Source organism: Accipiter gentilis, chromosome 24 (genome assembly GCF_929443795.1).
Source record: "Accipiter gentilis chromosome 24, bAccGen1.1, whole genome shotgun sequence".
NCBI classification, from domain to species: Eukaryota; Metazoa; Chordata; class Aves; order Accipitriformes; family Accipitridae; genus Astur; species Astur gentilis.
The window spans coordinates 8,801,078-8,814,056 of NC_064903.1; the positions used below are offsets into that span (position 1 = coordinate 8,801,078).

Here is a 12,979-nt window from a genome sequence, read left to right on the forward strand (position 1 = left end):
TCAAAAAAGTTGCTAAGTATTAATTTTTGTTTCTCCTTTTTAAGAGCGCAGCCAGTAGCGAAGCAGCTTGCCTCCTTGAGACCATGTTAGCCTGAGCCCCAGAAAGGTTGGGGGGACTCCCTGCTGCTGCTTCTCCAGTTTACTGGAATTCTGTGGTTTGGTAGGATGCACCTAGTCTCACTGAAGACCAGCTTCCCATTCTGTCGCTCTGGCAGCGTAGGTACGGAGTACAAAACTCCAAGATAAAGTCTTCTTGCGATACTGTGGAAGGGTTATCACCTGAAATTAAAAACAGGGCCAAGTCCTCTGGGCCGAGTCTGCCAGTGGTACATCTACACGTGGTGTTTTGGGCAAGCACAAGCAAGCCTTGCCTGCGTTTTCCTATGTCTTTTGGTTGTCTTGGAAGACAGCAGAAAAAGTTGGTGTCTGCGTGGGCCTTGTCACGTAGAGCAGGTCCAGGACAGGTCTCTCTTCTGATGGTGTCGGAATCCAGCCCTGATCTCAGCAAGTGATCTCAGTTGCATGTTGGTTTTTTTGAACTTAGATGCTACCGTAATGCTTTTACAAAGCCTGTCTGAGGGATGGTTTGGCTATGGCTGCTCCCTTGTCAAATATGCATGCCTAGTTGAATCGCCGGTTTTGCTCTTTTCTGTGCACAGACAAGGGTGCGTTTTTTAAGTGAGTGCTACGTTAGATTGGTAGGATTTTGTGCTTTTAGCTCTGTAGTTACTTACATCATCAGGTGCTTTGGTTTTAAAAAATGGCAGTCACCAAACATGAAGCTGCTGGATTTCGGAAGGGAGAGGGGGTAGGGTTTGGGTCGCAGACAGATTCCTGAGATCAGAGCACCTCCGTGCTTTGACAGAGGAGCTGACAGGACAGATGTTGGCAGGGCCTCAGAAGTGATCCAGAGCTTCTGTATGGACCGCTTTCATGCTCTGCTGGGACAGTCAACAGTGCGTGAGGGGTGGCCAAACGTGTCACTCGTGGGCTGTCACGTTAACAGCAGTGACAGTCCCTTCCTTGATGAAACAATTGAAGCAAAAACTGCAGGAAGGGAACCTTGGAAAGATTTCCTTCCCTTTGCTATACATAACACCGTCTCCTTTGTATGTAAGCAACAAACTGTAGCATCCAGTAATGCCTGCTTGCTTGGAAACAAAATTTAAATGGAGGACAACCTTGTGGTCCAGCTTCAGGAATTCACGTTGCTAGACTTGTGTGATTCTGGGAACAAAACCCAGCCGTTTGGGTCTGATTTGCTGCTTCCTTTGAGGCTAGGGAGCCAGTATCATACTGGGGAACCTGTCCTGTTGCTTGAGGGGCAATGATAACAGATCATGCTGTTTTCACGTTGAGTCACTTAATACGAAAGCAGTTGTGACGGTTTGAGAGTTGAGAGGTGAGCACGTTGGTGCAGCCACCTGGAGGGGTTTTCCCTGGTGCTCTCCCACCACTAAGCCCCGAACAAATCCAGTTCAGCTCTACTTGCGTGCTTCTGCTTTCTGACATCGATGCAGGGCGAGTGCAAGCCTTTCTGCCGTTATTTCTACTTTCTTAACGCGGGGTCGGCTGTGTTCCTGCTGCTAGGGCACGGTCTGGTGGACCCGGAGGCAGTCCACCGCTTTGTAACTGGTTTCCTCCAGGACCTTGCCGGTGCCTCTGGGAGACGTTGGGAAGACGAGCGCAGGATTGCTTCCTGCAGCTGTCTCCTCCGCCCTGGGGTTGTCCTCTCCTCGGCCACCACATCTCGCGGCGCGGTGCATTACGGTAAACCCTGACTGCTTTCGGCACAGCAGGGTGGGGTTGGCAGCTGCGGTCTCGACCGAGACCTTCACGTTACCTCGGTGCAAATTCCCAGACCGCTTGGGGTGAGCCACGTTGGCTGCGAGAAACGGGGTTACTGCTGGCCTCCTCGGCTGGTCCAGCTGGCCAGGGATGGTGCCACTGGTCTCTCGTAGCGCAGAGTAGATAGGGTGGTGGAAACCAGTGCACTCCTGCTCTGCAGTTGCAGTAGGTAGGAGCATGAGTATGGCTGAGGCTGATGCTGTACATGTCCAGGGTCTCTCTGAAGCTCAGTTCTCCTGTAAAATAGCAATAGCTTTTCTCTGCTTCACAGCATTTGGTTTACTGAAGCCTCTCGCGGCAGTAGTGGGTCCTAACTGTAACGTAGAAATCCTTTCAATCTCCAGAATTTCAGTGTCATAAATTCAGAGCCTGTTAAGGGTTCGGTATTTCTCTTGCATTGTTAGTCTGCTCAGGTTGAAGTTATTTTCTGATCCTTTGGTCTTGAAAAGCTAGCTTGAGGCATTAAATAAAGTCTTTAAAATATTGAAATCCTAGTCTCCAATGTCCTGCCTATAAATTGCACCTGAGAGCAACATCTCGTATGGAGTTTGGCTTGTGAGAAATGGAAGCTGTCATAGTAAACCTGCTTGAATGAGACAGGAGGCTCCTAGTCCCTGTGGCCATTTTCATCTTTGGGTGGTTATATGATCTGATTAGTGCTGCACAGGGAGCAGTTTTCTTAAGGATTGAAAACTTCATGTGGTAGAAAACAGGAAGGTGAACAAATAAAATCAAGATGAATGCAGTCTTTTTCCCTTCACCTGTCTCCAGCAAAAGTGGAGAAGAGCTGAATGCCTGGATTGACCTTGTGATTTGTGTACATGCTTAGAGGACTCCCCAGTTCAAGGCTCGAGTAGATCCCTCTCATTCAAAGTGGGACAATTCCAGTGGCTGAGTTTGACAGAGCCCTGTGCCAGTGTAGGTTGGTGGTGGTTTGGTCACTAACCTGCTCAGTAATAGGCCAGTGCTGTCCGACTTGGGAGGGGATGGGACTGAACAAGAATATCTCATATCCTAGGGGTCTGGGCTACTTCCCTGGTACTGGGATATTCTGCAGTGGGTTTCCCTCCCCCAGCATCGTGTTTTCATCACTAGAAAATTCAACCCCAGAAGTCTTTCAGCTAACGTTTCATCATAACCCGTACGCTTCTGCCGAAAGCTTCCGATTCACCAAATCTCTGTTTTATTTTCCAGCAAGAAATCATTTCATCAGAAATCCCCTGACCAGCTCCAGCTGGGATTGTTCAGCCCTAAGATCTGGGGCACACCGAGAGCTGAACAAATCTGCCCTTCGCTGTCCTGAGCTGCAGCCCTGGGCCAGTTTCTTAAGAGCGGCAGCGGGATGCTGTGGTCCTTGCGGGATCCTCTGGACATCTGTCAGGAAGCACTGCCATGTCACATTACGGGGGGTCTGGGGGGAGCCCTCTGAGATGGTTGAAGGGGAGCTGATGGCTGTGTGCGCTCCTGTGCCCCTCCACGCCAGCTCGGCTTTCTGTTATCTGACGGTGCCAAGCGAGCAGAGCGCTTGCGGAGAGATTGGATTCTTGCTGCTCTGCTCTTCAGCTATCGGTACAGGTGATCAAACAGCTCTTCTGCAGCAGGTCGTTCTCTCTCTGTCCTTGCTTTCAGTCTTTCCAGATAGCAAAATAACATTTAAATGAGAAACTTGTCATTAGAACTGCCCCGGTACTACAGGGTCTCTTGGTGGAGTATTTATCAGCTGATGATCTTGTTTCCATTTGAGGTCAGAGGCGTGTGCTTTCTAGTTCTTTGCTTCCTAATGTCATTGCAGATAGGCCCACATCTTCAAAAATAGACTTTGATCATGAGCCTGTCATCTTTGTGCATGCAGCCATCTGTGCCCAGAAACAGGCTGGTTTGTGAAAGCAAACAGCTTTTTGCACCTGCACATCTGCGAGCTTGTTTCCTCTTCTTAAGCAGCATGATTTATGAGCAGGTTTCTAGACCCCTGGGAGTTGTGGCTGATCGTAACACTGACGAGAGGGGTGGTGGAAAGTGGAAGTCTTGAGCGTGTGCATGCACTGAAAAGTTGAGGGTGCTTTTGTCCCCAGTCACCCTGCTTGAAGGATGGATGTAGCACTGAGGCTTAACAAGTCCGGGTTCGGTTCTTGGCTGGGCCTCACACATGGCCCATGGGACAGAATCGCTCGCACTTACTCTTTTCCCTTGGTTTCTCTGTGTGAAATAGAGCAATTTTTCCAAAACTCACTCAAGCACTGGGAAGACAGAGTACTTTTTGTCTGTGAAACGCCCCCCTGCTGTCTATATAGCCCTTTACCTTACAGACCGACTGATGTTTGAAGTCACGTCTCTGGCTTTGGAGGATGCAAGAGTTTGGCTCAGAGGATTTCTGCTCAGCAGTGGTGGTGCTCAGCAGGGAAGCCCGCTCTCCAGTCTAAGTGGTGTCTTCCCAAGGCACTCATCCTGTACCTGAGCAGTGTACAGCAGTGCCTACGGGCAAGGATAGGCAAGGGAAGAAGAGGCGGGTGCAGGGAGGGAGCAGGTTCCAGCCTTCTGGGTAAATAGATAAGGACGTGAGATAAAGCAGGAATTGGATCATCTTGCTGGTAATGGGAAAGGAGCATTACACATGTGCAGCGACTCTTTGCTCTTGCCAGTGGGTGTAGAAGAGACTACCAGGTATTCCAGCTATGTCCACAAACAGGCGTGTGCTGATCTTTGTTGTAAAAACACGGAGGTGAGATTGCAGGGGAATAGAAAGTACTCGGATAAGAACTGTGCCAGCATGGTTCCAACATCCAGGAAATTAATGGGGCGAAGGAAGAAGAGCTGAAAAAGAGGCAACAGCTTTGGGGAAGTGGTTGAGACCTGCCAGCTCCCCGAGGGGAACTTTGTGAAAGCTGCGGGCTGGTGCTGAGGGCATAGCAGGGAAGCTTTTCGGTCAGGCTCCACCAGTGCAAAGTTCATGCAGATGGGCAGAGTTAAAAATCCCCAAAACGTTAAGATCTGAAGAGATCTTCAGTAATTTGGGGAAGGCCTTGGCCAAAGATTAATGTTGCCCCTCCGCATGCTTGGTTGCCCTAGCAAAGGAGTGGGCAGGATGCAGGAGGGACAGCAGGGAGGGAAGGGAGTCCTCCCTGTTCGTCCCGCTTTCTGATAACGGATCTTTAGGGAAGAAACTCAGTGACCGGACTCTTGTGGTCAGGTCCAGGACCATGGTTCCCATGTCCTTCTTCTCTGCCTTGTCGTCACCTGCCTGTTTCCACCCTTTCACATGCGCTGTCTGGAGTCCCAAAGGGAGTAGAGCCTTGTTTCCCCTCCCAGAAAGCATCGGCACGAGCTCTGAGCTCCCTTTGATTGTGCCCTGGCCACGTGCAGAGAGAAATAGGACCTCGCTCACGGAGGATGTCCTGCATGCTGTCTGGGAGTCAGCTCTGATTTCTCTTGGAGACTCCAGGTGCTGCCCCAGGCTCCTCCTTACCCTCGCTAATTAAGTCATACAACATCCAGGGCTGTATTATCAAACTGAGGACTAAGGGTCCTCCTTTCTCCTTAACTGCAAACAAAAGAGAAACGAAATATCTAGTGTAATGTGTGCAGCTTGAGAGCCCGTGTTCAACAAAGGCGCTGTTCTGAAACGTGAAATAGCTCATTTTGCTTCAAGTGGAGTTATTTTACATTTCCCATTTCCTAAAGCTTAAGACAGTGAGGCTTTGGTCTGGTAACATGTCTCCTGTGGATTGATGTTACTTGGGGAAAATTATTGGTCCCTTCTGTTGGGATCGATTTTTGTGTGGTCGGGTTTAATAAGACGCATCATGTGCATATGCTTGAGAGAATTTGGTGTCAGCCTGTCAGGTTTTAATGTTTTGCTACAGGTAGAAAGGACAAAGCAGCTGGTTTTGTAAGGAGTGTGTTGTGATGGTTAAAGGAAAGCTTCGATGGCAAAGCTGCTGGAAAATAATGGAAAAGTGCAGAGAAATGTCCTGTGGGGCTGAGCTGTTCCTACTGCATCTTTTTTTTTTCTTTTTTTTTTTTTTTTTCCCTTCAGCTAGTAAGTGCTGACTGGGATGCTTTGCAGCAGGGTAAATTAATTTTCAGCTTTGTCATACTCCTTTTAACCTATACAAGGATACCGTGCAGCACCACTCATTTGCTATTAAAGCAAATGAGGCAGCAAAATCTACATGTGTTTCACCAGGTATTGTGCACCATTTCTCTTGGTGGCAACATAGCAAACAGGCTAGCTCCGAGAGGACCTCTTCAGATCAGGCAGTTCTCTCTTAAAAAGGGTATTTCATTCTAATGTAATTATTAAAACTTGTGTTTCCATTAGTTGTCTTATTGTGCATAGTGTGCTGTACTGGGCAGAAGAGAACATCTTCCCTCAAGAGACTGAAACAGAGACAGTGGGGAAAACAGAGCTAGCTAGCGCCTGGAAGGAGATGTCTAGGGATGTGCTAGTCCCCAGAACGCTGGAGACTTGACTGATGGGATGATGTTAGGAGCAGGGAAAAACTCCGTGGTCCAGGTGGGGTAGCCTCACAAGGAAGGAGCAGATCCTAACCCTGTGCTGGCTCTCGAGTTCGATTTGTGGCTGGTCGCCTCCTTCTTGGCTTTGACTTCCTCCCAGCAAGACCCTCCATGGGACTGGAAAGACAAATTGGCTGATGTGTGCACTAAGTGCTTTTCCAAGTATTGAAGTAATGGAGTGTTAGGAATATTTTTATTATTGTTTGAATCTGGGTAATTTCTCCAAGACTAAATTACTGCATAGAGAAACCACAAACGGGGGAGTAATAAATAGGTCCTGTCTAAGCCCCCTGGGGAGGCAATATGTGTTTGTTATACCCAAATTGGGACATTTTTGATTCTTCAGGTCAAACACTAGCAATTCATTGTTTTAGGCTGATGGATCAGGATGATTGAATCGTCGGCTTAGGAGCCTGTCCTTCAGTTGCAGTCTCATAATCCCAGGATAATTCAGGTTGGAGGGAGCCCCAGGAGGCGTCTGATCCAACCTCCTGCTCAAAGCAGGGTCAGCCCTGGGATCCGACCAGGTTGCTCGGGGCTGGTTCCAGCTGGTTGTTGGAAGCCTCCAGAGATGAGTTTTACCCTGCAGCTCTGGGCAGCCCTGGTGCTCAGTGATCTCTGGTCACCTACGGAGCCTTCCGCTCTCTTTTGCTACAGAATGAAGAGGAGGAAATCAAGCTGGAGATAAATATGCTAAAAAAGTACTCCCATCACCGGAATATTGCTACATATTATGGCGCATTTGTAAAGAAAAGCCCTGCAGGCCAAGATGATCAACTCTGGGTAAGTGTTTTGTGTCATTTCTGTTAGTAAGATTTACAGCGCCTTTCTTTAGAGCTCCAGTATGTTTGGCTCGGACTCCGTCTCAGTGAAACTCTGAAGTCATTGTTCTGAAGAATAACATATAAAAGAGAAAAATTGCTCCTCCCTAGATGTCTTCCATCCCCTATGATTTCCTTTGAGGATGGGCATAAAATATGTTACAATACTTGTGACTTGTGCTGTCACTCTGATTTGTTGTTAGAGGGGGGTTTTTTTCCAAATTAAACGCTTCTGTAATATATTTTTTTTTAATGAAAGTGAAGGAGAGCTTGTCTTCTTCCCCTCCGCTCCTTTTTCCTGTTGCTTTCCTCTCCTTTTTTTCAGTTGGAAAATAAAAAAGGGAACAAAGGAATTGGCAATAAAGCAGAGAATAAAAATGAATCCTCCAATTTTTTTGGCTGCAAGATTTTTGAAGCTTTGCAGCAAAATGAAAAATTTCAAATTTTGAAAAAATTCCCATGTTTTTCAGTGCTATTAGCTCTTGTTTTTCTAATTTTGAAGTTTCTAAAAACAAAACAAAACAAGCCCCAAAATGAAAAAAAAACAAAACAAACCCCAAACAAAAAACCCAAACCACCAAAAAAACCCAAAACAGCACTACTGAGGTTTTTTTATTTATTCAGCCAATGCGTGTGATTCAGGAAATGAGATTTTGTGTCACTTGGCATCCGAGAAGCTTGCGTGTAGTTTGCCCCACCTTGATTGTGGTAGAGTGGGTGTTTGCACATGGTCTCTGTGCTGGTACCGTGCCAACGCTGTGGTAAAGGTGTGTTGCGTTCGTCTTCCTGCAGTTGGTGATGGAGTACTGTGGTGCGGGCTCTGTCACTGACCTGGTGAAGAAGACAAAAGGGAACTGTTTCAAGGAAGACTGGATTGCATACATCTGCAGAGAGGTTCTCAGGGTGAGTCGTGCCAACAGCTTTGTTGCTCCTTTGCAACAAAAAGGCCTTTCCAAGCCTTTGGTCGCTAATGTACGTCACTAATGAGCATTCTTATTTAAAGGTTTTGATCCATGGGGCTCATGGGCTGTGGTCCTTGAGTTCAGAAGAGCCCAAAGAGCCAGCATGATGGCTGCTTGACTTCTCGTATTACTGTAGTTAATCCCATTTTCTCTATGAAGAACAGAAAATTCCTGTTTCCTATGGCAAATAGCCATCTTCTGCAAGTCCAGATTCTGGGCATCTAGAAAAGTAAATAAATTTTCTGGTTTCAGTAAGTCTGTCCTCCATCAGGAGCCCTTACTGCTCATTGCTTCAGCTTTTCATGCTGCGTAAGATCTTTCTGTTCATAATTCCTTTACCCACACACACTCAGGGGCCTCTTTTCCGCACTATTAGAAGCAACATTGACTAAACAGCATTCCAGAATCTTAAAGGTGGCCCTGCTGGGGCAGTATTCCCCAAGAAAATTCTTGGGGCTGTATTTCATTCTATGCAGGCTTAGGACTTTTTGTTTGCTTGTTTGTTCCTGGAAAATACAGAGGGTAAAACAAATCCCAAGTGTAATCTAGTGAACTAGCCTGGGAAAGAAAAAAAAAAGAAATGTTGGAACCTGTCATTCTAAATTCAAAACCCATTACAGAGTTACTGATCCGTCTTCCTTGTAATGGAGTTTTACTTCTTTTCTAAATAATGGTAAGATGAATGTGTATTCTGGGAGCTGGAATTCAAATGGCATGCCAAAGTAATGCTTGAATAGGGGTAAATCTTCGCTTCTGGAGCAGAGGAGTTGAGAAGCGTGCTCAGTAGAGAACATTGGCCATCTTAAAATGATTTGGCATTAGACTGCAGATTGTAATAACTATAGCTGGAGAGTGGGTAGAGCTCTTCTGCAAAATAAAAAATCTTAATGTCTGGTCAGGTTGCTCTTCATTTGTGTGGCTATAATATCTCTATTAAAGCAATTGATGTTAAAACATTTGGTTTATGCTCATGCAACTGAAAACCGTAACAGCATGCTGGTGTAAAACAAGAAATTGGATTTAATCGTGCTTGTTTCAAAACAGAATGACCCAGTTGCTTGTGGATTGACAATGTTTCCTTCTGGAAAAATTAGAAGCTGGGTGGAAGCTCTGTTTGAAGTCATTAATGTTACAGAGGCTAAGCATTTTGAGTGAAGTATCCCCTGGCTTACTATAATGTATTATTTCGGTGTGTTCCTTTATGTCTATGCTAGTTTAACCATGGACAAATTTAGAATGGAGGAGGAGGAGACAGGATATTGCAAGTATTAGCTGAATGAAGACAATATTTGCTGCATTCAAAAAGAGGTCTGACATGGTATTTTGAACTTTCTGTGGTCCATTTACCATTGAACATGGTTTTGCCGAATGCAGAATTCAAGCCACTGGCCAGCCAGCTCCTGTCTCTGGTCCTCGTACAGAGTATTCTGCATTGCTCTTTCTCTCTTTTGTTTGCTTTTAACACATGGTATAAGGAGGCATCCCTTGATTCTGAGACAGAAGTTTAAAATATTGCTACCTTGTTCTCTTCACACTTGACTTCAGAGATGTTCCACTACTGTCAGGCCTGTGGATAAACACAACAATCAAATCTGCGGTTGCTGTCCTCTCTCCTCCCCGAACCCGGGGTCTTCATGTTGTTAATAATATCTAAAGGACTTTCCCTATGAATAAAGTCTGAGAAGGGTAGAAATGTAAAAAGGCAACAATGCCATGCTCATGATAATGATAGGAAGAAAGAATAAGTAGAGTCTGGTTTTCTTTTAGGGCTTGGCACATCTTCATGCACACCATGTCATCCATCGAGATATTAAAGGACAGAATGTTCTTCTTACAGAAAATGCAGAAGTAAAACTGGGTAAGTTTCCTTAAATGTGTGCCAGAAACCTGTTCGTAAAAAATTTAAGATTTCCATCTTGTCTCTGAAAGAACCTTCAGTAACCTAAGAGCAACAAATATGTCAAGTAGCATTAATGCTTGTTTATAAGGTGTCTGTCATGTAGAAAGAGCTGAAAATATGACATATTCTGCAAGGATGTCACTCAGCCTGTGGGGAATACAGCTACTTCTGGGCAGTCAAACACAGAACGTGTCTAGTAAGTCACAGCACCATCAGGCCTTCACAGCAGATTCCAGCATGCAAAGACTTGAAGAATAAAAAAGTTGAGGGAATAAATTATGCCAATCCATTTCTCCAAGGGAGGTGGTCTTAGAGATTTTCATAAATCTGAAAATAGGTGAAATTAATCTTGTGTAAGGGCTACTACTGAAGAGTAGCTCTTCCTAATAGTCATCTCTCAAAAATGTTGGAGAGTTTACTTATTTCCTTTTCTAGCTGTGACATGTCACTGCTGACAACTTCTGACTTCATAAGACTAAACTCAAGTACATATCTCTCTTGAGGAGGGGTTGTCTTTCGTGTTTTGGGAAGACATCACAGAGAACGCGTGGCAATGATTTAAAGGACCAGTCTCAAGGAGAGCACTTCTCTTATTTGGGATGATCTTTGTGCTCCCTCTCTCTTTAATTGAAAGAAGTCACTGCAGAGTTGAACAAAAATAATAAACATGGCCTGTGGGTGTGGGGCAGGATGTTTTGCTGGAGCAAGTAAAAATAAGTACTTCAAATCTTATTATGGTTTAACTTTATGGTGAAATCCTGGCATCACTGAAGTCAAAGGGAGTTCTGCTGTTGTATTAAATGAAGGCAGGATTTTGCTTGTAGTCTCTAAAAGATATGTACAGTTTTCAACTGTTCCCTCTTAAAACTGGCAAAATAGTGGGTTTGTGTGTGTTTACGGTCTTGTATAAGTTACTAGTCCCACCATTCTTCACATGGCTGACAAGAAAGTTAAACCATTCTAACTGTGGGTAAAGGCGAAACAGATTTACCAAGTATAACAATCTGGCGGGGCGGGGGGGGGGGGGGGGGGGGTTGAGAAAAAAAAAAAAAAAAAAAGAAAAGGCAGTTTCTAGAGAGATTTAGCTCATATGTCTTAAAGTAAAGAAGCTAGAAACCCGAGAGGTTCTCAGTCCAGTTCTGTTCCACTTCAGTGTAAATGTGCGCACTTCCCTTCGGAAGCACAAAGCGCATGATGATCCCAAAGGCCAGGTCCAACTTACTGCTGGAGAAGATTAGCTAAACAGGCACATTAAATTACAGTAGTACAAATGATTGTGGTTTGCAGGTGATCTGCAATGAGGTAATAAGTGAGCAAATCTGCTCCTTGATGGTAACCGTAGGGCTGTCTCCTTTCAGTCCTTTCTTTTTCCTGTTATTTTGTCTTCTCTGTGAATAGCACTCAAGTGCTATGCCCAGTGGATCCAATTAGTGTATCTTAGAGGTGCGTTCAAAGTAAAATAGAATCACATAATTACTGGTTGTATGGGCCCTTCTTCATATCTGAACAAAACCATTTTGCTCTACAATGCTGATGAAAGTAACACCCTTTTCAGCACAGAGGACCACACAATTCTCTCATTATAGTGAGTCTAAGATCAGAATAAACTAATGTACTCTCCAGCTTGTTCTAAGATAGTGTATGAATGTAGGGAAGGAGTTATTCCAAACACCTTGAAAGGAAGTGACATGATAGTTCTTTCCAGCTTTCACAAATGGCCATATTAGACACATCCAAATTTGCCTTGTCTGTAGATACTGTTTTTCCTTTCACATAGTAGTTAAAGATCTCGAGTCCTACTCAATGCAGTGTTTAGATTAAGCATAAATTATTCTGTAATGCCTTCCTAGAGCAATTCATGTCTGCTGTAACCTGCCTGGCAGATTTAGCATGCTGTTTATTTGATCCTTCCGTCAAAAAGAACAACAAAAAAAGGACAGTTAAATTTCACTGTTGGACAAGATGTACTGGAAGAACTCAGATTTGGATATGTATTGTAGCCCAAAGGTTTGGTATTCTAAACAGTGTGAAAGTAGCCAAGCTAACACTGCCACATGGATACAACTCTTTACTAATTTCTTTACCTCTGCTTGGCTTTTCAGTGGATTTTGGTGTAAGCGCTCAACTGGATAGGACTATTGGGAGAAGAAACACATTTATTGGCACACCGTATTGGATGGCGCCTGAGGTCATTGCTTGCGAGGAGAACCCAGACTCTACGTATGATTACAGAGTAAGCGTTACAAGTCTGCATAAGGTAGCAAAATGTGCAGGTTATTGCTGAAATCCTGTTCAAGCACTGCATTTGAAAAGTTCAAACTGCCCTCCTTTTAAACCGCAATAATATTATAACTGTACAAATAGAAGTATTTGTAATATGTGGGTGGTGGCTCTTTTTTTAAGAGCAGAGTTTCATTATGAATATCTTTTTGTGAACTGTTACTACAGGAAATACACTTTCATGAACTTCTGTGCAAAAAAACCCCCAAAACTGATATTGGAGGTTGCAGGTCAGGACAGAAAAGAAAGGAAGAGGTAAATTTGGAAGGAATACTTGAAGTAGTGTAATACTAATATGACAAGTTACTGCTCTCCTCTGTGATAGAGCTGTTTTACTCTCCACTCAGCTGTGAATCCTGAGTTAATTGGCAACAATTAGTATCACTTCACTTATTTACGAGCATGTGACTGTAAGAGGTTTCCCATCCCAGAATGATTTCTGGTCATTCGCAGGGTGGCTGAGGTGAGAAGGTGCAGAATTTCTTGTATTTCAGTTTGTGCCCATCGCCTCTTGTCCTGTCACTGGGCACCACTCAGAAGTCTGGCTTGGTCTTCTTTACTCCCTTCCCATCAGGAATGTGTATGTATGTATGAGACGCCCCTGAGCCTTCCCTTCTCCAGGCTGAACAGTTCCATCTCTCTCAGCCCAGAGC

The 12,979-nt window shown here is 44.9% G+C and overlaps 1 protein-coding gene across 5 annotated transcripts in view; it reads left to right on the plus strand.

The window, feature by feature from the left end:
• NRK (Nik related kinase) overlaps positions 1-12,979 on the plus strand; it is a 106,730-nt gene that overhangs the window by 35,340 nt on the left and 58,411 nt on the right. For all 5 annotated transcript variants that reach the window (XM_049827567.1, XM_049827569.1, XM_049827565.1 and 2 more), the window contains exons 4-7: positions 7,021-7,146; positions 7,977-8,087; positions 9,914-10,004; positions 12,149-12,279. In XM_049827567.1, the coding sequence (XP_049683524.1) occupies positions 7,021-7,146; positions 7,977-8,087; positions 9,914-10,004; positions 12,149-12,279 (459 nt within the window). The remainder of the gene's footprint in view (positions 1-7,020; positions 7,147-7,976; positions 8,088-9,913; positions 10,005-12,148; positions 12,280-12,979) is intronic.